General features: G+C 40.4%; 2 protein-coding genes across 2 annotated transcripts; one reads left to right on the top strand and one right to left on the bottom strand.

Moving 5' to 3' along the window:
* Positions 1-4,668: 4,668 nt before the first annotated feature.
* LOC115812695 (pleckstrin homology domain-containing family S member 1-like) lies at positions 4,669-13,535 on the top strand. Its single transcript, XM_030775181.1, has 9 exons — positions 4,669-4,690; positions 5,201-5,286; positions 5,407-5,525; positions 5,717-5,851; positions 6,229-6,304; positions 11,080-11,147; positions 11,588-11,680; positions 13,174-13,309; positions 13,476-13,535. The coding sequence occupies exons 1-9, from the start codon at positions 4,669-4,671 to the stop codon at positions 13,533-13,535; spliced, it is 795 nt and encodes a 264-aa protein (XP_030631041.1).
* A 3,710-nt stretch (positions 13,536-17,245) lies between these two features.
* Positions 17,246-24,457, bottom strand: dclre1a (DNA cross-link repair 1A (PSO2 homolog, S. cerevisiae)). The gene is made up of 10 exons (XM_030775180.1): positions 23,924-24,457; positions 23,515-23,661; positions 22,249-23,457; positions 19,778-19,911; positions 19,542-19,660; positions 19,020-19,163; positions 18,533-18,678; positions 18,033-18,187; positions 17,792-17,930; positions 17,246-17,532 (listed from the first exon to the last, which is right to left on the bottom strand). Exons 1-10 carry the CDS (start codon positions 24,378-24,380, stop codon positions 17,372-17,374), a joined length of 2,811 nt encoding a protein of 936 aa, XP_030631040.1. The 5' UTR covers positions 24,381-24,457; the 3' UTR covers positions 17,246-17,371.
* Between the last annotated feature and the right edge of the window lie 78 nt (positions 24,458-24,535).

The following is a 24,535-nucleotide window of genomic DNA, read 5'->3' as shown; positions in this document are numbered from 1 at the left end:
CTATTTGAACTGTCTCTGTTTAAAGTGTGTCTGTTTAAAGTGTGTCTGTTTAAAGTGTCTCTGTTTAAAGTGTCTCTGTTTAAAGTGTCTCTGTTTAAAGTGTCTCTGTGTGAACTGTCTCTGTTTAAAGTGTCTCTGTTTAAAGTGTCTCTGTTTAAAGTGTCTCTGTTTAAAGTGTCTCTGTGTGAACTGTCTCTGTTTAAAGTGTGTCTGTTTAAAGTGTCTCTGTTTAAAGTGTCTCTGTTTAAAGTGTCTCTGTTTAAAGTGTCTCTGTGTGAACTGCCTCTGTTTAAAGTGTCTCTGTTTAAAGTGTCTCTGTTTAAAGTGTCTCTGTTTAAAGTGTCTCTGTGTGAACTGTCTCTGTTTAAAGTGTCTCTGTGTGAACTGTCTCTGTGTGAACTGTCTCTGTTTAAAGTGTCTCTGTTTAAAGTGTCTCTGTGTTAACTGTCTCTGTTTGAACTGTCTCTGTTTAAAGTGTCTCTGTTTAAAGTGTCTCTGTTTAAAGTGTCTCTGTGTGAACTGCCTCTGTTTAAAGTGTCTCTGTTTAAAGTGTCTGTGTTTAAAGTGTCTCTGTTTAAAGTGCCTCTGTGTGAACTGTCTCTGTTTAAAGTGTCTCTGTTTAAAGTGTCTCTGTTTAAAGTGTCTCTGTGTGAACTGTCTCTGTGTGAACTGTCTCTGTTTAAAGTGTGTCTGTTTAAAGTGTCTCTGTTTAAAGTGTCTCTGTTTAAAGTGTCTCTGTTTAAAGTGTCTCTGTGTGAACTGTCTCTGTTTAAAGTGTCTCTGTGTGAACTGTCTCTGTTTAAAGTGTGTCTGTTTAAAGTGTGTCTGTTTAAAGTGTCTCTGTTTAAAGTGTCTCTGTTTAAAGTGTCTCTGTTTAAAGTGCCTCTGTGTGAACTGTCTCTGTTTAAAGTGTCTCTGTGTGAACTGTCTCTGTGTGAGCTGTCTCTGTTTAAAGTGTCTCTGTTTAAAGTGTGTCTGTTTGAACTGTCTCTGTTTAAAGTGTCTCTGTTTGAACTGTCTCTGTTTAAAGTGTGTCTGTTTAAAGTGTCTCTGTTTAAAGTGTCTCTGTTTAAAGTGTCTCTGTGTGAACTGTCTCTGTGTGAACTGTCTCTGTTTAAAGTGTGTCTGTTTAAAGTGTCTCTGTTTAAAGTGTCTCTGTTTAAAGTGTCTCTGTGTGAACTGTCTCTGTTTAAAGTGTCTCTGTGTGAACTGTCTCTGTTTAAAGTGTGTCTGTTTAAAGTGTGTCTGTTTAAAGTGTCTCTGTTTAAAGTGTCTCTGTTTAAAGTGTGTCTGTTTAAAGTGTCTCTGTTTAAAGTGCCTCTGTTTGAACTGTCTGTGTTTAAAGTGTCTCTGTGTGAACTGTCTCTGTTTAAAGTGTCTCTGTCTAAAGTGTCTCTGTCTAAAGTGTCTCTGTTTGAACTGTCTCTGTTTAAAGTGTCTCTGTTTAAAGTGCCTCTGTTTAAAGTGTGTCTGTTTGAACTGTCTCTGTTTAAAGTGTCTCTGTTTGAACTGTCTCTGTTTAAAGTGTCTCTGTGTGAACTGCCTCTGTTTAAAGTGTCTCTGTGTGAACTGTCTCTGTTTAAAGTGTCTCTGTTTAAAGTGTCTCTGTTTAAAGTGTCTCTGTGTGAACTGTCTCTGTGTGAACTGTCTCTGTGTGAACTCTCCCAGGGATATGGAGCATGGGCTCTTCCTGTTAAATTACATGCATTAGATCAGCTGATAACTCCATTGTGATGTATAGGATGGTAACAGCAAACTCACTGTTAGACAGAGATGCTGAGCAAAGCAGGTTGTATTTGTCCTTATTCTCAATGTGAAACATATTTTGATCACCTTAGTTCACTTCTGTTGAAACATGTTAACAAAATAAACTAATTTATCACTTAACTCCGGGCCAAAGATTGTGCTCTGACACTTATCATGTCACTGGTGCTCTGTGAGCTTCTGGTTAAACATCATAAACTCGGCCGGGGAGGAATGAATATGACTAAATGCATCCCACAGATACCTGTTTGGTGTGGAGAGCATTCTCCCTCCCTGTTGATCTGTCTCATCACCTCATTTACAGCGTCTAGTTTTGCCTGCTGCTTTGTCACTCACTCATGTTGGGAACATTATTATGGTATATAATGATATAATTATACGGATGCTAATATGAAATAGTATTGTAATGTTTGGCCACAATCTAAAATATTTTGGTGAACAGGCAACTTAATTCACCCTATACGTTCCCAGGTCGTGTCAATAATTTGGGTAAACATTTTGTTTTATCATCATGACACATTTCACATTGCACGGGGAATAAACCTCTTCTCACCCTTCATTCTCTCTGAGAGGGCTCCACCATCCATGACCTTTAAAAAGAGGTCGTAGGTTGTGACCTGCCTGGGCAGAGTTGTGCTGCTACCGCTATTTTGGTTTTGAACCCTTAGTCCATTACTCACGTGTCATTTGGGGGAAATGACGTGAAGATGAGGACACTTGAAAGTTTTTAGACAGGACCAGTTAACCACATGAAGCAACTTTTAGGTTTTCTACATATGCAGCTGTTGGGTTTTACTTCGCAACACAGAAAAAGCCTGTTGTGTTTATTCTTTTGCAGACAAGGCAAATCGGGTCTTGGAGATGTGACAATACACACTTGCGGCGCTGACGTCACACAAACCCTCTCGTCTGTTAGTCGTGCTGTGAGCAAATTTTCAAAACGTAGTATGGCAGGGGAGGACTTATTAATATTCATAAAAGAAGCACCACCTGATTGGCTGATACAATGTTCCTGCTCTGACACGTCTTTACTTTAAAACTTTGTTATCATGAATCTCTTGTGTATTAGCCTACGTTATCATTTATCATTTTGTCTGCTGAGACATGACAACAAGCAATTGTTGGCTAATGCTAACTTAATGCTAACTTTAACCCTTAGAGTCTTAACATTCTGTATTCTCCCCTTGTTCTAAGGGTCAAAATCTATTTTGCATGAAGAAGCAACCCGTCAATCACCACAAACTTTGTGAATATCTGGGTTTTCCCTCTTCACAGTGCAGAAAGATTGCATTTAACCAGTGGACACCACTCATTTTTATTACAACACATCTGTCATATTCTTATATACTGTACAATGAGGAACTCAACGACAAAATACTAGTCCTGGTCCTGGAAATATGAAAAAGGCAATGTTTCACTTTGTCTAATGCTGGGATCAGTCTAGGAAAAGTCATCAAATTTCAAGTTGAAAAAAGATTCTTTAAGGTTTTTTTCCATACCTTACTTGAAGCACTTCAGGATGTCTAAAGTCTGATGTCAATAGTGTCATGATATGTTAGCTATAGAAGAGAAGGGAAGGTTTAAAGTGGAGCGATTTGGTTAACAATTTGACTGATTTTAAGTGATGCTTGACTAATCCATTTTGCTTCAGACATGAAAATTCTCAACAATAGTCAGATGCGTTATTCAACAAACACATCATTGTGTTAATTGTAATATATCAATGTAAAAAATACGTCAACCTCTGAAGTGAATCAGTAGTTCAAGCATTAATCAAACTTTTAAGTGAAGTAGTGTGTTATTGATGATTAACAGTGAACCATAAGTGCCCTGCTTTTCGTGTGGCTTGGATAGACTCCAGACATTGAGCTCCTCCTCCCTTTGACTGTGGGGTTTACTGGAAGAGGAAGGACTCTTTAATCTTCTAACTAAATCAATCATAATAATAACAAATGATAGAAATAGTACATGCAATTAGATGAAGATGAGTTTGTCTGTGGTGCAGGCTTTTTCATGAGCCATAATGCCATTAGAGAATTCTAACAGTTCTGTTCAGGGGCCTTATAGGGACCAGTGCTGTCAACACAGAATCCTAATCATCTCACATGTTTTAAGGCCTGTGTGTTTTATTACTGTTGTTGTTTTATTTGTTTGATTTTTTCCATGTTTTGTGTGTTTCATGCTTATGTGAGTTTATATGTTTTACATCTACTGAAAGTGAATTTTGAAGTTGCATAAGGAAATAGAAAGGGGAAAAGAACAGGAAAAAAAACGGTTTGTTTGTCTCAGCTGTGTGAATGCAGTGAAACCAGGCTGGCCCCTCCCCTGGCATCACAAAACAGTCGGACTTCCTCCTCAGATCAGAGCTCTGCACAGACAGTCTCACACACACAGTCCAGCTCGTCACATCCTCCTCAGGTAAATCAGTTACATGCAGCAAGAATTCAGTTCCTGTAGTTGCAGTTCTTTTGTTGGTGATTTGTTTAATAGCAGGCTGTAACTTTTAGGGGGTTTTTTAGCTTTTAAGAAAATGTTAGAAAGAGTTTGATGTGTCTCAATGTGGATATGCATTTAGACTGAATTTGTGACTGGGTGCTTTTAAAAAGCAGTATGTGGTTACTCTAAAATCACACTGGTCTAGCATGTATTGCATTAACTTTATTAACTGTGTAGAAAGAGAATACTTACATAACCTTCCAGTATGTTTTGGGGCATCCTGAATGTGATGATAACCCAGTGTCAACATGAGTTGTTATTGTAAATATGAATCTGTACAGTGACTGTTAATGTTTTCAGGGGTAATTCACAATGAGATTGCTCTCTTATATAAAATTCACAAGTGCCTGTAAAATGCTACTGAATTTATTTATTTAATTATTGCAGTACTTGAGCCATCTTGTCAAAATGGCAAGCAAGAGGAACTCAGGTATGTTTGGAATTTTAAGGACAAACGACTTTGATGACCTGAGAGACAGGCTTTGGGGAGAGTTTAACGGTGACAGGACATTGGGAAATTTCAGCCCAGGCCAAAGGCTCTCTTGGATTAGAAATTCAGGATCTTTAAAACTGATCTTTAAGTGTGACAGTTAATTGCCCTGTGTCCTGTGCGTTTCACTGGGGAGTGATGATAAAGGAGGGGCCGAAGGATTTTGGCATTTAATGCCCGGGGCATCCACTGAAGCTTTTAAAGTGTTTCAAAGTTTACCTTGTGCAAACCCAGTAGCATAGTCCACAACCAGTCAAGCCAACATATGCAAACGATGTTAGTAAATCAGACAGTTAAAATTAAGGTATGCAAACGATGTTAGTAAATCAGACAAATATTGTGATGTGTGATTCAGTCATATGTTAGTGTCTGTGGATAAGACACTTTGCTGATTAAATACAGAATAAGCAGAACAGGTCTTTTCTCTGAATCACTTGTCTCTTTCAACAGTTTTCTACAAACAAGCTGATCAGGCTGAGGAACTCCACAGTGGTTACCTCCACAAATCTCCCCAGTTAGGTCATCTGAAAACATACGTATGCCCAAATGAAATATCCATTTAAAACAACAACAATAAAATAACTATTCTAAACGGGTCTGTCATCACTTACCCAAACAAAAGAAAACAAAAAAATAGATTTTGTGAATCTGTGCAGGGGTCATGGAAGCGACGTTTCTTCATCCTCTTTCGGTTGAATGAAGACTCCTACCAGCTCAAGTACTTTAAGAACAGAGAGACGCAGGACAAGTCAATGGGAGGGATAGACCTGTCTCAGTATGCATCTTACACACGCCACTCACACAACTCCACTGCCTACACAGTTCACTCATGAACACATTACAGTATGTATGTGTGTATGGATATATACATACAAAAGTAACACTTCATTATCTTAATTACATACTCCTCATTCAGACACCACACAGTAAAATAATGGTTTGTTCTGGTACGGCTCATCCTGCCAGAGTCTCTCTGATGTTTCTGTGCACTGAGAGTCATCCCTTGTGGAGCTGGATCCATAAGAACTTTAGGTGCCCTGCGTCCTGCGTTCTCGTCTTAAAGGTGCCAAAGAGAGATTATTACCTCATCGGAGAGAACAGGTTAGTGGTGATTCTCTCTTCTCCTCACCTTAATTTTTTTATGGTCGGTAATTTGTCAGAACTTAGCGAGAACAAAATCCATAGAGCGATATTAATGCTATGTATTGTAACATGATGATGAAAATCACAGTGCTTCCGTAATCTCCCTACACCTTTGATTCTGCACCAATCTTGAAACAATTCATTCACTTCTCTCTTACTCTAGGAGTTTATTGTAATTGCTATAGTCTGGCTAATTGTTTTTCACTGCACAAAAGCTTATCTTATTATGAATTTATATTTGGGATGTAAAGACTATCCTGTATTATGTTGTGGAAACCACAGAATTCAGACCTGTAATGTCTGTTATGTGAGAAAGTGTATTATGCTCTTCTCAGTGAGGAGGTGGATGAGTGGTTCACTGTCCTCTTCAAAGCTCAAATGAATCGGCCTCAAAAACTGCTCAGCCCAGAGGTAAAACAGGACCGCCATCAAAATCTCACCTCATTTTTTACATCTTCTTAAAATACACAAGAAATATTGATGTTTTGGACACACTTTGCAATGCTGTCAACACTATTTCCTCTGACCTGCTATGTACTGTTTGATAATGTCACTTCAAAAACTTTGATTGAAATGGTCCCTAATATTTCACAGGAGTACAGAAAGATTAGGTCTATATCTGAACCATTGACGGCGGTTTTGATCACACCCTGTGTCACTGATCAGCAGGATCATGAGTATAAACAGCTGGTGAGAACTTTGTCATTGTTTGAACTCACAAGGCTTTAAAATGAAGGCATGTTTCTGTTCAGTTCTCACTTTCTCAGTCACTGCACAGTGTGCTGTATAGTAACTGTGTGTAGAACACAGTGTAAAACTCTGGTCTGTGATTGGCTGTAGTGTACTAACTGTATGTAGAACACTTTGTAAAACTCTGGTCTGTGATTGGCTGTAGTGTACTAACTGTATGTAGAACACTGTGTAAAACTCTGGTCTGTGATTGGCTGCAGGCAAGGCTATCAGCACCTGAACTGTCTTCAAGGGATGCAGAGGATTCAATCTATGACTATCCGAAAAATTACCGCAAAATTCTGGTAAAGGTTCTGTCAAAATGATTACACACACATGCGCGCGCGCGCACACACACACACACACACACACACACATTTAAATACACAAAACATCAAAACATACACAAATCTCCTCTCCCTGATATTTTCAGGAAATTGAGGATGATGTTAACAATGGGAATAATGAAGATGGTGATGAAGATGGTGACGATGATGATGATGAAGATGAGAAGAATGAAAATGAAACGAGTGGAAGTCACTATATGGAAATGTCAAAAGTGTAAGATTATCCTGACTGTATTAACTTCATCACACCAGTCCTATGAGATCTGATTAACAGGACAAGAGATGGATAGTTGTACCCTGCTGTATTAATAATAATAATAATAATAATAATAATAATAATAATAATAATACTAATAATACTATCTTTTTGCCTCTTTGTTTTTCTGTCATTTATAAAAAGGCAAGAAGTGATAAAGGAATCTCAGCAGAGAAGGGACGTCCCGCTCTCCTGTCCAGCACAGTAAACCCATGCTCCATAATTCTACTGTTACGCTGTCAGTCATAGAGCTAAACCAGATTAAGACATGTGTAACCCTCAAGAGACAGAATAAATAAACCCATGCTCCATAATTCTACTGTTACGCTGTCAGTCATAGAGCTAAACCAGATTAAGACATATGTAACCCTCAAGAGACAGAATAAATAAACCCATGCTCCATAATTCTACTGTTACGCTGTCAGTCATAGAGCTAAACCAGATTAAGACATGTGTAACCCTCAAGAGACAGAATAAATAAACCCATGCTCCATAATTCTACTGTTACTCTGTCAGTCATAGAGCTAAACCAGATTAAGACATATGTAACCCTCAAGAGACAGAATAAATAAACCCATGCTCCATAATTCTACTGTTACGCTGTCAGTCATAGAGCTAAACCAGATTAAGACATGTGTAACCCCCAAGAGACAGAATAAATAAACCCATGCTCCATAATTCTACTGTTACTCTGTCAGTCATAGAGCTAGACCAGATTAAGACATGTGTAACCCTCAAGAGACAGAATAAATAAACCCATGCTCCATAATTCTACTGTTATGCTGTCAGTCACAGAGCTAAACCAGATTAAGACATGTGTAACCCTCAAGAGACAGAATAAATAAACCCATGCTCCATAATTCTACTGTTACGCTGTCAGTCATAGAGCTAGACCAGATTAAGACATGTGTAACCCTCAAGAGACAGAATAAATAAACCCATGCTCCATAATTCTACTGTTACTCTGTCAGTCATAGAGCTAAACCAGATTAAGACATGTGTAACCCTCAAGAGACAGAATAAATAAACCCATGCTCCATAATTCTACTGTTACGCTGTCAGTCATAGAGCTAAACCAGATTAAGACATGTGTAACCCTCAAGAGACAGAATAAATAAACCCATGCTCCATAATTCTACTGTTACGCTGTCAGTCATAGAGCTAAACCAGATTAAGACATGTGTAACCCTCAAGAGACAGAATAAATAAACCCATGCTCCATAATTCTACTGTTACGCTGTCAGTCACAGAGCTAAACCAGATTAAGACATGTGTAACCCTCAAGAGACAGAATAAATAAACCCATGCTCCATAATTCTACTGTTACGCTGTCAGTCATAGAGCTAGACCAGATTAAGACATGTGTAACCCTCAAGAGACAGAATAAATAAACCCATGCTCCATAATTCTACTGTTACTCTGTCAGTCATAGAGCTAAACCAGATTAAGACATGTGTAACCCTCAAAAGACAGAGTAAATAAAAATATAGAGATAAGAAAGTGGCTTTAAGACTGGAAGTGCAGTTCTGACCAGGCTCAAAACTGAATCAAAGGCAGAGGTGAAAATGAAGGTTTTAAAAGGAGACAGAGTTGGAGCGAGTTGAGGATTTTATGGGAGTTTGTTCCAACTCTGTGAGGCACAGGCTGCTTCAATGTGTTATCAGACCAATGCCAGATAGCCTGAGAGGTCTACAGGGTTCATATGGTAAAAACATATCAGAGATTTGCTTTGACTCTAAACCGCTGAGTGATTTCTAGAGAAGCAGCAGTATGTCCTAGTCAGTTCCCTGGCACACTGGCCGGCAGTGCACAGGCCTGAGGATCAGTGTTATTCTGCTGTCTTAGTCTTCAGTGGAACTTCATTAGAACTTTATCAGCAGTGTTCTGAATGAGCTACCTCAGAACATCTTTAGAGAACCCTGAAACATGACCGTTACAGTAGTCTAACCTAGATAAAGGCATGGATAGGTTTTTCTAGGTCTTGACTGGACATGAATTCTCTAATTCTTGCTATATTTCTTTATAAGATTATAAGAGGCTGTTTTATTGTTGACCTGATGTGGCTATTAAAATTTAGATCTGAATCCATAATTAATCAATCATTTAATTTAACACACTAGGATTTCTGTCTTGGTGAATCAGTGTGTTGTCGCTGTTTTTTATTGTTGTGTTGAGGGATCAGATGCGTCAGTTACGACCCTGGTCAGCTGTAGCGGTGATGCTAATTGACTGGTCTGTTTTCTGAAGGGAAAATGGCGTAAATGGAGATGCTGAGAACAGTCTGATGGAGAGTGTCACAGAAGTTTTTGACAGTCTGCGGATTCAGTTGAGGGAATCGACAGTGCCTCACAGTCCAAAGCCAGAAACACACAGACAAAGGTAAAAGCTCTTTTACAACAGGCTGAACAAGCTGACAGAATGCTAGAGAGAAGCTAATGAGAAAAGATTCACAAATTATTAGATGAGGTCGTTAAAATGTTGGTCCGACACATAAAGACCTAAGAATATTTTAAACACTCTGTAAATGTTTCCGTCTTCTAGGAACTTCAAGAAAAGTGCAAAGAATTTTGACCTTAAAATACTCACATGCTGAACATTGCCACATTTGTAGGAATCAGAGATGAAAAACTATTTTTGTTCTGAAGGTTCTGTGTCGCACTGTATCAAACTCACTAAAACAGACGTAATCTTTTTGTTATGTGAGAGGTCATAACCTAAAAATAAAACAGAGACACTTTTGTGAGCCTCTCAATTTGTCCTTGTAATGAAACACAAGCATCCAGACCAGAGACAGGTCTAACTGGTTTGTTCCACTCTATAGATTACAGAGGTGCTGTGGCATTGTCAGTATCCTCATGCCAAAGCCAAAGACACTCAAAACAATGACTGGATGGATTCCTCCATCACACTTCCTCCACACCTCCACCAAACCTCCACTATACCTCCACCAAACCTACACTGTACCTCCACTATACCTCCACCAAACTTCCACCATAACCTTACCCCTCCTCCACACCATGATTTGTCTGTTAAAGGAAACCTGTGTGTTTCAGCTGCACACGCTTTATAATGGTATTAGTGTGTAGCTGACATTTTTACAGAATAATTATGGAAGTGACTTGAAAAGCAATAGAACAGTTTGCTCTCTCATATTCAAAAACAGAAAGTGTGAGAGGCTGTGTTTTTAGACTCAATCTGTCTTCTTTGATTTGCTTGCAGTGTCAAGGCTGAGGATGCTGAAGCTGTCCCATCAGACCTGACTACCTGCACAGACTCATCTGAGCAACAGGCAAACCATCAGAAAAATGGGTATTTGTCTTCTATAGCAGTTACCACACAAACAAATAGACACTGCAGAGCCTAACCGCAGAGCTGGATCTGGATCAGGACTGGGTGGGACTCTACAGGCTACATTCAAACATTCCCATCACTAACAGATTTTTCTCTGGTTGGTTACCGAGTCATAGTGATTTCCCATTTTCATCAAATAACTTTCATCGACTGAGTTTCTACAACTTATTTCTGAAGTTGAATAAAAACAAGAAATTACTTTGGAGGCTATTTAATCCACCCAAAGTATATTCTTAATTTAACTATTTATATAGTTAATTTAATTTAACTATTTGTGACAAAAACACTAGTCATTTGGAGACTGACAGCCCAGAGGTGAATGAAACAAGTAAACAAACTTGGTGCAGAGCTGAAAAGATAAAACAAAAACCACATTGTTTTGATGCATGAAAAAGAGGGTGTGTTTTTTTCCATTAAGTTAGAAAAACACCATCTATTTGCCAGTAATGGTGTTGTACACATCATAGTTTAATATTTGCTCCCTCTCTTTTCCTCTTGCGTAGATTAGGAACAGGTTGTGTTGGTTTCTGGAGGACTCATCTAAATGGCAAAGCCTCACCCATGGTGCAGAGTGAGACCTGTTCCAGTGAAAGGTGACTTTCATAAATCTTCTGAGAACAAGAGCCCAGGAAAACATCTCGGGTGCCAGTGAAATGCAAATCATTTTCCTGCAGTTCCTTTAAATGGAGTAGAGCAGCTGAGGGATTTTTGCTGGACTGGGAGTGGAGTGAGCTCTTACTCTGACAGTATGACCACTAGTTTTAGTTAGAGACGTCTAACATCTAACGTCTCTGACTAAAACTAGTGGTCTCGGGATGTTTCAGTCCGTCAGACAACTACAGAAACCATCTGGACAATGAGTAAAAATTAGGAGTAGACCAGTAGGGAGAACCAAAGTTTTGCTAACAGTATGTAAATTGTCCAGTGGGTGATCTCATTGTGTAAAATGCCCTCTTGGGTTGGAAGCTAGTATGGGTCAGGCTTTTAAGCCCAGGTATCTTCTGTCCTCAGTGAAAGCCTGATTCTGAAGGAACAGGAAGTCTTTGTGTGCCAGGAAGATCTGGCAACCCATTTGATCTTGGCGGAGAATGCGGGTCGGCCATGGTATGTAGCTCAACGTTCTTTCTGAGGGGGGTAAATATTTTACATAGTCTAATTCTCACTACTGATTTAACACATCTGTGTCATTACATCATTTCAGTTTGACTTCAGAAAAAGGCACTTGTAAAAATGTGAGGCTCTCTTGTTTTTTGAGAAAGGGAGTGCATTGGTCTTTTATGAAGTAGCACATTTTTACATTGGGCAGTGTTCCAGTGGACACCCCTCAAAAAGCCAGTACTTCTAGTCTGTGTTGTCAGATGTTTTGGTTTTGACTGTGAAGCTGCCAGGCTGTCAGAGCTTCACCTGAGAGTTTGGGTATGACTGAGGGTCAAGTAGGCATGTGACGATACCAGAAATTTAGTAGTAAATACCAATACCAGTGAAATTCCATGATTCTCGATACCCGATTCGATACCACGGTAAAAAACAAAAATATAACAATAAATCCCATGTACTTCAACATGCACCCCTTCATTAAAAACATTTGAACATTACAAAGTCAACAGTAGTGGCATGTAGCCTCTGATATGGTTGGCTGTGTATGTGCTCCTGCCTCTCCTGGTTGACATCTTATTCTGGTTAATACTGTGAAAGAAAAAAATCAGGTATAGCTCATTGACTGTAAGAAAACAGCAGAGGCTGCACACACAATGTATTAACACCCACACACACACACACACACACTCACCTCTATACTCAGAGTGCAAGCAGTAGTAAATTTACTGACATGGTGACAGATCATAAGCACGGAAATATTTATTTAATATTTAACGCTAACGTTATATTTTGATGACAGATGACACAGACTGAACGGTAAGGACGATAGCCTACTACTACGAGCTATGGTTACACTATGTTAGCCTAAACACAGTAGCCTTCAGCGTTTAGCCATTGCAAACGTCATATGGAGCATATTGTAGTTGGCTACACAGCAATGCCAGCTGTCTCAAACAAAAAGAATGGTAACGTATATTTCAGGATATTAGGATAACAAGGATAACACTTTGGATACATTGTTAATGTAAGGTTAACGAGAACTGAAACTCACTCACCTAGAATTTTTTTGAATGAATCTGGATGTCTGTCTGTGAGGTGCTTCATTAAGTTGGAAGTGTTCCCTCCTTTCGTCTGAGAAGTTCGATCGCACCTTTCGCATACTGGTTTTTGCGAATTTATGATTAATCCCTGATGATCCGTTTCGAACGTAAAGTACTATCATATATGCCCCTTACTGTTTTTCTTTTCGACGAGTGGAGGCGGAGCTGTTGCATCCCCGGTACCTACGGCACGGTAGAAACACGGTTCTCGTGACATCCCTAGTGTGAAGGACATGACTGAGTGTTTGGGTATGACTTAGAGTGAAGGGGAGTACACTGAGAATACATAGTTATTCAACAGTCTCTGCAGATGCTCACTCACTGTGTTTCCTCTCTGAGTTACCTTGACTCTCTTCCTACTCTGTGTCACCTCTACTTCTTTCTGGTGTTGCTGTGTAGTGTGTCAGACTGGACAAGGCAGGGTCAAACCACTTGTCTGTTCCACAAAGGGGATCTGATATTAGCCATTAATGACCTACACACAGAGAGCGTGGAGGAGGTGCACATGTATCTAAGGAAACTACTTAAAAACCAGGTAAGGAACCACACACACACAGTCAGCCTGCCAGTATGTGTACACTGAGGAAAATGCATGGGTGTTAATGAGACTGACATTTTGAATGATAATGATATTGACTGGTCTCTCACAGCTTCTGTTTGATTCTGACAGAAAACTGTGTCTTTGTACTTTCACCCCACAGGTCAAACTGACCATCCAGAGACTACCAGGCTCTCTACCCTTGCATTCAGACCCTTGCTAAATTGATTGAAATCCATGCCCTCTTTCATTTCAGAGATGAACAAATTAAACCCGATCATGTCAGCTTTTTAAATCACACAGTTATTTAAACCCGATCATGTCAGCTTTTTAAAATCAGTTATTTAAACCTGATCATGTCAGCTTTTTAAAATCACACAGTTAGTTGAATCCGATCATGTCAGCTTTTTAAATCACACAGTTAGTTAGAGAGCAGTGTGCTGGTTAGCAGCTTTTGAAATAAGCTTTAATTTTCAGGAGACTGTAAACCTGCACTTAGTTAAGGGCGCCCCCTACTGGCTGTTTTCTGTACTGACTGATCACATTCCTGAGGGTACCAGCTTTGTGTTTGATATACAAATGCCGACAAATTGCTATGTTACTAATGTGTGAGAATAATATTTAATCTGAGATGTAATGTAGTTGCTGAATTATGAAGAACACTCTGTGAGACTGTGTCTCTGCTCCATTTAGACACAGTTGGTCATTTTTCCTATAGTACACCATTAATCTAGATTACACCTTTAATCTACATCACACTATTAATCTGCAGTACACCATTAATCTAGATTACACCTTTAATCTACATCACACTATTAATCTGCAGTACACCATTAATCTAGATTACACCTTTAATCTACATCACACTATTAATCTGCAGTACACCATTAATCTAGATTACACCTTTAATCTACATCACACTATTAATCTGCAGTACACCATTAATCTATAGTACACCATTAATCTAGATTACACCTTTAATCTACATCACACTACTAATCTGCAGTACACCATTAATCTAGATTACACCTTTAATCTACATCACACTATTAATCTGCAGTACACCATTAATCTACAATACACTCTTTATCTACAGTACCACGCTAATCTATTATACTATTAATTTATAGTACGCCGTTAATCTATGATACACAATTAATCTGTTATACCATTAATCTATAATACATCACTAATCTACATTACATCATTAAACTACAGTCCAATATTAATTTACAGTGCACTGTTAACCATTAATCTACAATATCATTTACATACAATACACCATTAATCTACATTTCACAATTAATCCACAGTACACCACTAATCTACAGTACACCACTAATCTACAGTACACCATTAATCTACACAGTGAAAACCCCTCTCAAATATAGAATCCCTGTGAAACCTCAGAGAATTAGAATAAAATGGTCTCCACTCAGACAAGGTGTTGCTGTGAAGTCATTTGCAGTTCACACTGACATGTAGAGTTTAGTGTTTTGTTATCTATACTGATTTATTCATAATTAGTACTAATTAGCAGTGATGGATATCACTCCATTACAACATGATGAGAAAAACTAACCTGATGTTCCTCTGTCAGTCCAGTGGAAAAGACTTCATTCAAAGCAGTGATTCTCAGCTCCAGTCCTGGGGGTCCACAGTCCTGCACATCTCTGTTTTAACTCTTCATTATCACAGTTAACTGAGCTAATCAAGGGCTTGATGAATAACTGATCACTGGAATCAGGTGTGTCAGAGTTAAAACAAAGAAGTGCAGGACAGTGGGCCCCCAGGACTGGAGTTGAGAATCACTGATTTAAAGGCTTCTATGTAACTGTAGTGACATGTCAAAGCAAATCTCACCCACTCTGTGAGGTCAAAGGCCACTGATGACAGCTTTCCCTCTCTGTTTAAAGCAAATCTCACCCACTCTGTGAGGTCAAAGGCCACTGATGACAGCTTTCCCTCTCTGATTAAAGGCCATTTTAAAGGACAGCTATGAGAGTGACTGTACTGAGAACGCTCTAATGTTCATTCATGTGAAGCTCTCGGTGCATGTAATTATTATTATTATTATTATTATTATTATTATTACTACAATTTACAGTTTGCCATTTAGCAGACGCTTTTATACCAAAGCAAATTAAAATTAGTACATCAATCAGGTGTAACAACCTCATAAGCAAAAGATCGTTGTAAGAACATAAATGACTTATTCTCAGTACCACGCTCCTGTATGTCCTGCTACAATAAACAGAAAACTATGAATAAAATCTGAAACATAGAGACAAGGTTAGAACACTCACTCACTGGCTCATTTTCAAAGCTGCTTATACTAATTAGGGTCACAGGGAGGTTAGTACATAAGATTTTGTTTTTTAACATTTCATACCATGAACTATAAAAACATAAGAGGTTTTGCATTTGGGGACAGGTGGTTTCCGAAGAGATGGGTTTTCAGTCTCTTCCAGAAGATGGCAAGAGAAGATTAGTGAGTGCAGGCTGTGTGTTTGCTCAGGTAGTATTGATAGTGTTGGCAGAGAGAGAGAGAACGAGTGTGTGATCTGAGAGCAGAAAGAGATGAGGAAAATTAAAAAGCTATTCTAAATCTATTCTAAGGCAGGAATAGGGACTCACATAATGCCAACCCAAAGATCAATGCTTTTGTATGTGCCTTGATAACACTGCAACATGGCATCATTGGCTCACATTTCAAAGCCTCTCATCCTCATTGGCCACTACGACATCCTCATACTTCTACGTAAGTACTGGGGTCAAGTCTGTGTTTCGTGGAGGGGGGCAGTCTTGCATTCACTCTAAACCCACTAAAAGTCTCAGACACTACAGACTCACATCATAAGCCAACACAGAAAGATGCACAACACTGGACTAAAAAATGAAGCATTCTGGGAAACACCTGACAGACCACATTGTGCTGTCAGCAGACATTTCACTCTGAAAGACAGCCATCCATCTCACCATAAAGGCCCATCCACACCAAGAACAGTAATTATAACGCTAACTGTGTTTTAAAAATTGTTCTAACTCAAGTGGAAGGCGGAGTCCACATCACAATTATGATGGCAGTGGTGAGCGATCCCGTTGAGATCACTTTCAGAGTGATTTGATGAACAACAGAAACACTGACAGCCAATCAAAATCGAACCGAATTTACAGGCTGTCATCTCAACATGGCAGATCACATTGTGGAGAGGCTCATCATTGAGGTTAAAAAAAAAACGCACCCTTGTCTGATGCCCTTTGGCGATCGGCAGGATACCATAACGTTGACGTTGACGTTGACTCATACGAAAGTATGAAGAAAATTTGTCTTCAAAAGACGACAACCCTTGTAACAGAGCGTTGGATTCTCCTAACTCCTCTCGTATTAGAGAACGTTCGTGAACCCATACCCATCTGGTTCTCTTTTGTTTCTTTTCTAACGGGTCATCAGTATCCATTTTCCTAAGCTGGCCACACAGCTGAAGCCCGCCACTGCTCACACCACATTATCCTTCCTCAGTGTGGATGCTCCTTACACTTATCATTCTTGGTGTGGACGGCCCTTAATAACACACAGTACTGTAGAAGGCAGCCGTGCGGACGCGGACCCCGCAGTGGGACAGACTTCCTCTTTTCTCTTTCTAATACTACAATATGAACAAATATTAAAACTGTTAAGACATGCTCATTGCTCAGAAGACAGATAGCCAAGTCTTTTTCTTAAAAAATAATTTATTTTTATAACAGTATACTAGATAGTTCAAGAGGTAAGCATCTCTTAGAACCCTACACAAATTACTTTGAATAAAATGTAAATTTTGTCTGAACAGTTTTTAAAGTACAGATTGCACAGAGAATTTAGTTGTTCTGGCAAACACTACCAGCGAAAGCGCATTAAGATGCGGAGGTGAAGAGATGCCAGAGGACACTGGGCGTGTGAGGGGAGGAGGGCTGGGCCCACGGCCTGTCTGAGGGTCACACTGGGCCCGTCTGAGGGTCACACTGGGCCCGTCTGAGGGACACGCTGACAGGCAGAGGCATGACCAGGCGGCGCACTCAGGTGGGGCGCTCGGCCAGCCACTGTGTGAAGCAGCGCTGCATGGCCGTCCTGCTGCTCCAGCTGCCCACGTTCACTGTGGGGATGATCTTCACAGGCCTCAGCCACTGCACAAAACGCTGCAACTCCAGGAAACTGCTGTGTTCACTGTATGGGACCCCTGAGATTGAGAGAGAAGACAGGAAATCATAAAGTATAACAATAACACACACACACACTCATCTCGGTTCTGTGTTAAGGCACAAGCCAGTTGTGTGTTGCAGGAGTATTTCTGATGCTGGTGAATGAGAACCTGTTATGTCCAAGAAATTAGATGGCTGTATTAAAGAACACCGAATTTCTGTAAATGAAATTCTTGGCTTGCAGAGACTGGCTGTCTGTGGATTCACTGTCGCCCATGTGGAGCTGAAGTCGCATACCATAGATAGTGACGTTGCCCTGGACTTGAGGTTGGATGTCACTCACGGCTGTGGCCTGGGCAAAGGTCCAGCCCGTGGGTTTAAAGGCCAACACTCTGTCATACTTATCCATGAGTTTATTTAAGTGGGCCTGCAAACTCTGCAAAATTCACAAAAACAAGACCAAAACATTAAAACATCATCTATGACAAACGCAGTAGAGTCCAATACCACATCACATCTGATTGAGGTCTAAACTAACCCTGAAGTTGAGCTGCATCATGGGCAGGACATGGACCTGAGCAGCTTTCATGTTGGTGGTGATTCGCTGGCAGATTTGCTCTGACTCCAGACAGCGCATGGTGTTGTATTTCTCCCTCGACAGATACACTTTAGAGCCCAACACCTCTGAAACAGCTATACACACACACGTACCCACAGAAACAAACACATTAAGGCTGAGAACTGGAAACACGACAGAACCAGTGTAAAAGCAGAGCTTCTCTGGGAGGGTCTATATGAGGATCGTGTTGAGTGGAGACTGTAGGGTCTATATGAGCATCGTGTTGAGTGGAGACTGGAGGGTCTATATGAGCATCGTGTTGAGGGTCTACGTGAGGGCAGACAGAGGACTTACTGTCCGCTAAAATCCCTCAACGATCCTCATTAATCTCCTCATTATTTATTGACGCTCTTTGTCTGCCAGCATAAACAGGAAGAATGGGAATCTTTTTTTTAGGGCAGCTGGGCCCTTGCACTCACCCAGGAAAACCTTCTCCTTCCCTACAGAGTAGGTACCACACACCACCAGCGTGCGGGGGCATAGCGTGACCTGCTCAAAGGCCGTGTTAGCAGCAAAGGTTATGACCTCCTGCTGGGTGGGAAAGCAGTACTCTGGGTTACAGTACCTATGGCACCAGGAGAGAGAGAGAGAAATGATCTAGACGTCCAGTTCAGTACTGTGGTACAGATTACATCACAACACAGTCACACTAGTGCATGAGGGAAGCTGCCCTGTAATGCGGGTCATCCATGAGCACACGCACCCGTCATACACAGAGCCTCACTACATACATGTCCTGTACTCCCACTCAACAGCAGTGCAACAGTCTGTACATCACTTTAACAATGATTTCCAGAGGTACAGACTAGCATTAGTAATGAGTGGGGGGAGTGTGTGTGTGTGTGTGAGAGAGAGAGACAGACACACAGACAGACAGACAGAGAGAGAGAGAAGAGCAGCTCTTACGTGGTGTCCAGATACAGTGTTTGGACTCTCACGCGTAGCAGCTCTGGGTATCGTTCCATGAAAGGGTCGGCGCGGAAGTCCCCCGTGTGAAGCACCGTCTGGCCGTCTGGCAGGACGAAGAGCAACATGGCCGCTCCTGGACAACTGCCGAGAACAGTCAAACTTGGCCATCACATCTCACTACCCCACTGCCAGCCCACATCTCACTACCCCACTGCCAGCCCACATCTCACTACCCCACTGCCAGCCCACATCTCACTACCCCACTGCCAGCCCACGACGCAGCCTGTTACGCAAATCCTGGTCTGCACTATGGACAGAGACGCTTCTGACAACTACACCCCAGATTTTTAAGGGTTGAAAAAAAAAAATTAGCGACATTGAAGTATTTTGTCATGTGTTTTACTTCTAACAGGAGGAATAGCAAGAACACATCCAATACTGAGCTGTAGACAGTTGGCCAGCGATCTGTTTCAGTGGAAAAGCACTGTCCACACCAAAGGCATGGCCACTGAGACTCACTGGTTTGCGTCCAGAAGAACGACTTTCACTCCTTCCACAACACACTCCGTATTCATGGGAAGAACATGAACATACTGTTCATCTACCTTCAGTTTGGTTTTCACCAGATTCCCAGTTATCTGTAAACAAGACAAACAGCCGTCAATCAGAACTCAGAACTGCTCTCGACTGGAAAACCTGGACAAGCCCAGAGGCACAGTTTAAGAAAATGAACATGGTTACTGTGCGTCACATACTTTGTTGCAGTAGATGGGAAAGGTGGAGTCCCTTCTCAGACCTCCATAATGATCCGAGTGAAAGTGTGTGAGGAAATAGGCCTTGATGCCTTCGACCGGCCCATACCGAAAAGCATCCACAGCAAACGGCGTCCCTAAACAAACAGAAACCATATTCTGTTCTTCAAACCTGAGTACACACAGCCTGCCCACCACTGTTCCCCTAGACAGTTCGCTGCATTCCCTAAAAAAAAATAATACACCAACCAGGGATTTCCTTATAAACAATAATAAACCTAACCAGGGATTTCCTTATAAACAATACACTAACCAGGGATTTCCTTATAAACAATAATAAACTAACCAGGGATTTCCTTATGAACAATAATACACCAACCAGGGATTTCCTTATAAACGATAATAAACTAACCAGGGATTTCCTTATAAACAATAATAAACTAACCAGGGATTTCCTTATGAACAATAATACACTAACCAGGGATTTCCTTATAAACGATAATAAACTAACCAGGGATTTCCTTATAAACAATACACTAACCAGGGATTTCCTTATAAACAATAATAAACTAACCAGGGATTTCCTTATAAACAATACACTAACCAGGGATTTCCTTATAAACAATAATAAACTAACCAGGGATTTCCTTATGAACAATAATACACTAACCAGGGATTTCCTTATAAACGATAATAAACTAACCAGGGATTTCCTTATAAACAATAATAAACTAACCAGGGATTTCCTTATAAACAATACACCAACCAGGGATTTCCTTATGAACAATAATACACTAACCAGGGATTTCCTTATAAACAATACACTAACCAGGGATTTCCTTATAAACAATAATAAACTAACCAGGGATTTCCTTATGAACAATAATACACTAACCAGGGATTTCCTTATAAACGATAATAAACTAACCAGGGATTTCCTTATAAACAATACACTAACCAGGGATTTCCTTATAAACAATAATAAACTAACCAGGGATTTCCTTATGAACAATAATACACCAACCAGGGATTTCCTTATAAACGATAATAAACTAACCAGGGATTTCCTTATAAACAATAATAAACTAACCAGGGATTTCCTTATAAACAATAATAAACTAACCAGGGATTTCCTTATAAACAATAATACACTAACCAGGGATTTCCTTATAAACAATACACTAACCAGGGATTTCCTTATAAACAATAATAAACTAACCAGGGATTTCCTTATGAACAATAATACACCAACCAGGGATTTCCTTATAAACGATAATAAACTAACCAGGGATTTCCTTATAAACAATAATAAACTAACCAGGGATTTCCTTATAAACAATAATAAACTAACCAGGGATTTCCTTATAAACAATAATACACCAACCAGGGATTTCCTTATAAACAATAATACACTAACCAGGGATTTCCTTATAAACAATAATACACCAACCAGGGATTTCCTTATAAACAATAATACACCAACCAGGGATTTCCTTATAAACGATAATAAACTAACCAGGGATTTCCTTATAAACAATAATAAACTAACCAGGGATTTCCTTATAAACAATAATAAACTAACCAGGGATTTCCTTATAAACAATAATACACCAACCAGGGATTTCCTTATAAACAATAATAAACTAACCAGGGATTTCCTAAAAAAAAATAATACACTAACCAGGGATTTGATTATAAACAATAATACACTAACCAGGGATTTCCTAAAAAAAAATAATACACTAACCAGGGATTTGATTATAAACAATAATAAACTAACCAGGGATTTCCTTATAAACAATAATACACCAACCAGGGATTTCCTTATAAACGATAATAAACTAACCAGGGATTTCCTTATAAACAATAATAAACTAACCAGGGATTTCCTTATAAACAATAATAAACCTAACCAGGGGTTTCCTTATAAACAATAATACACTAACCAGGGATTTCCTTATAAACAATAATACACTAACCAGGGATTTCCTTATAAACAATAATACACTAACCAGGGATTTCCTTATAAACAATAATAAACTAACCAGGGATTTCCTTATGAACAATAATACACTAACCAGGGATTTCCTTATGAACAATAATACACTAACCAGGGATTTCCTTATGAACAATAATACACTAACCAGGGATTTCCTTATAACCGATAATAAACTAACCAGGGATTTCCTTATAAACAATAATACACCAACCAGGGATTTCCTTATGAACAATAATACACTAACCAGGGATTTCCTTATAAACGATAATACACTAACCAGGGATTTCCTTATGAACAATAATACACTAACCAGGGATTTTCTTATGAACAATAATACACTAACCAGGGATTTCCTTATAAACTATAATAAACTAACCAGGGATTTTCTTATGAACAATAATACACTAACCAGGGATTTCCTTATAAACAATAATAAACTAACCAGGGATTTCCTTATGAACAATAATAAACTAACCAGGGATTTTCTTATAGAAAGGGCAGGACTTGGGCTGCTCTGCTTCTCCATCTGTTACTCCTCGTCTGTTCCATCTTCTCCTCCCTCCTCCTCTGGCCTCAGTTTGTGTGGGTTCAGCATTTCCATCTGTTGCTGTGATGCCAACTGTAGCCATGTCACAGACTGCAGGATCTCTCCTTCTCTTCCGGAGCCAACTCTTAGTGTTTCCCTCCTGAGGCCCTGGACTCTTCTGCGGAGCCGAGGGACTCACCGACACACTCCCTTCCCCTCCAGCTTCCGCTTCCATCAATGGTTTCAGCCCAAAAAAGACACCAATGTCCGTCTGCTTGAGGACAGCGTGCTGCGTCTTGCTCGGAGTCTTTCTCGGAGCCATGGATGCTGGAGGTTGGCGAGTGAATGTCTGGTTTAAAGAACGGTGTGCTGGAAGCTTCACATTAGTTGGACTACATTCTCCACATGTGGAATCCAAACCATCCACTCTGGGGTTAGATATTTGTTCGCGAAGACGCTCCAAAACCAAACTCTCTGGAGACGGCAGGAGAGGGTGACAGCTGTGCTCATCAGACCTCACAGCACAAAGACCCTCTGTGACTGCAGACCTGGGCTGGTTCAGCCAATCAGCAACATCTGAAGAGCGGCTGATTAGGTGATCAGGTGATGCTGAGGAGGGTTCTGATTTCACACACATGTCCTCAGGGTTCTTAACGAGTAGATTACATTTCCTGTTGTCTGATTGGTCCGTGAAATGTGACAGGAGGTCGTCACTGAACGCTGTGTGATCAGACCACATCAGTGGAAGGTCGACATTACCTTCCCCTGTCATTCTGGCTGTGCTGTGAAACAGTGGGCTCTGGGTTTTGGTCCCTATCACTTCTGCGTCGGTGGGAAAATCAGAAAGATGGAAGCAATCCATCCCACCATCATCACCAGTAACAGCCTGGGAGGACTCCTCGTGAATTCCACCAGTGTCCACAGCAATATTCAGATGATCTGGCTTAAGAGGAGTTGATGTTTTAGTTTTAGTGTCTTGTGATGCACTCTGAGATTTAGAGGAAGGGGACCAGCCTTTCTTTTTCTTAATGTCTGCAGGGTCAGGAGACCGCAGGAGCAGCAGGGCATTGGTGTGAGTGGGAATGGAAGTTCCATTCAGTCCATTAGCAGAGGAGGCACTGTGGCTGGCCCCTGAACACACATTCACAGCACTGTCCACTGAAGTCTCCACAGTGGGGTCGCGGCTATAAACTCTCTCATGCTCTGGACTGAGACCAGATGAATCGCTGGTTTCCATGGTAATATGGGTGAAAGAGGAGCTGTCAGAGTTACTGGCTGATCTGCACTGTGCTAGCAGAGAGTGGCTGTATCTCTGGTAGTGACTCGGGATACAGGAGGAACACCGGACGCCATCTGGACATTCTGAAACAAATTCACAACAGTTAAATGATCACATTTCATAGCATTGGTCACACTGCTGGAGACAAGGATTAGGTTCTAGGCCATTTGTAAGAGGATGAGGGGAGATGCCATCCCTCTTGTTAGCAAAATGACCAAAATACATCCCCCTTGTTAAGCTGCCATGCCCCTATATACTCTACAGAGTAGTGTCAGTGACCATTGGGCCATCTCCCCTGTTAAAAGATAGCAAATCACCAACTGGAAATAGCCAATGACAATTTACCCTTTTGGTTTTCTGTAGCCAAGTCCAAACATTCAGCCACATGCCATCGCTTAGACTGCACCACCAAGATGGAGAAAGGCATCTGGCATACTGGGCAATACTCTTCTGACCCAGATAAACTTTCCTCCCTAACCACTTCAGACGTCCCAATATCTCCCACATTTACTGCGGATACCGACGCTAGTGATGGCTCAACGGCCTCAGTAGACCGCTTTAATCCACTATTCAAACGTGTGTTTACAGTGTCTGAATTCTGGACTGCTTGTGTGCTTGTCTTGCAACTTTGTCTTTCAGCCACATTTTCCGACGTTTTACGAGCACGACCACGGCTTTTCCCCACTTTTCTCCTCTTCGCACCAAGCTGAGGAACATTCTGCGATTTAGTTGAGTCCTGCCGTTTGGTCCTTTTAAGAGGTTTATACTTCCAGTTGTCACTTTCAAAGTCGCTATCTGACATTTGATTCGGCGGTGTGAATGGTGATCCAAAACGAGAGCAACCATCTAATTAGCTTTGTGTGTGTTTCAAAGCCACCAGTGTTTTGTAACACCACCCAGCACGTTCAGTATCGTAACATCCAGAGTATGAGATCCCGAAAACTCACAAGCCTATGG

Source organism: Chanos chanos, chromosome 5 (assembly GCF_902362185.1).
Source record: "Chanos chanos chromosome 5, fChaCha1.1, whole genome shotgun sequence".
NCBI lineage: Eukaryota > Metazoa > Chordata > Actinopteri > Gonorynchiformes > Chanidae > Chanos > Chanos chanos.
Note: the sequence above shows the minus strand (reverse complement) of the source record. Positions and strands in the feature narration are given on the sequence as shown.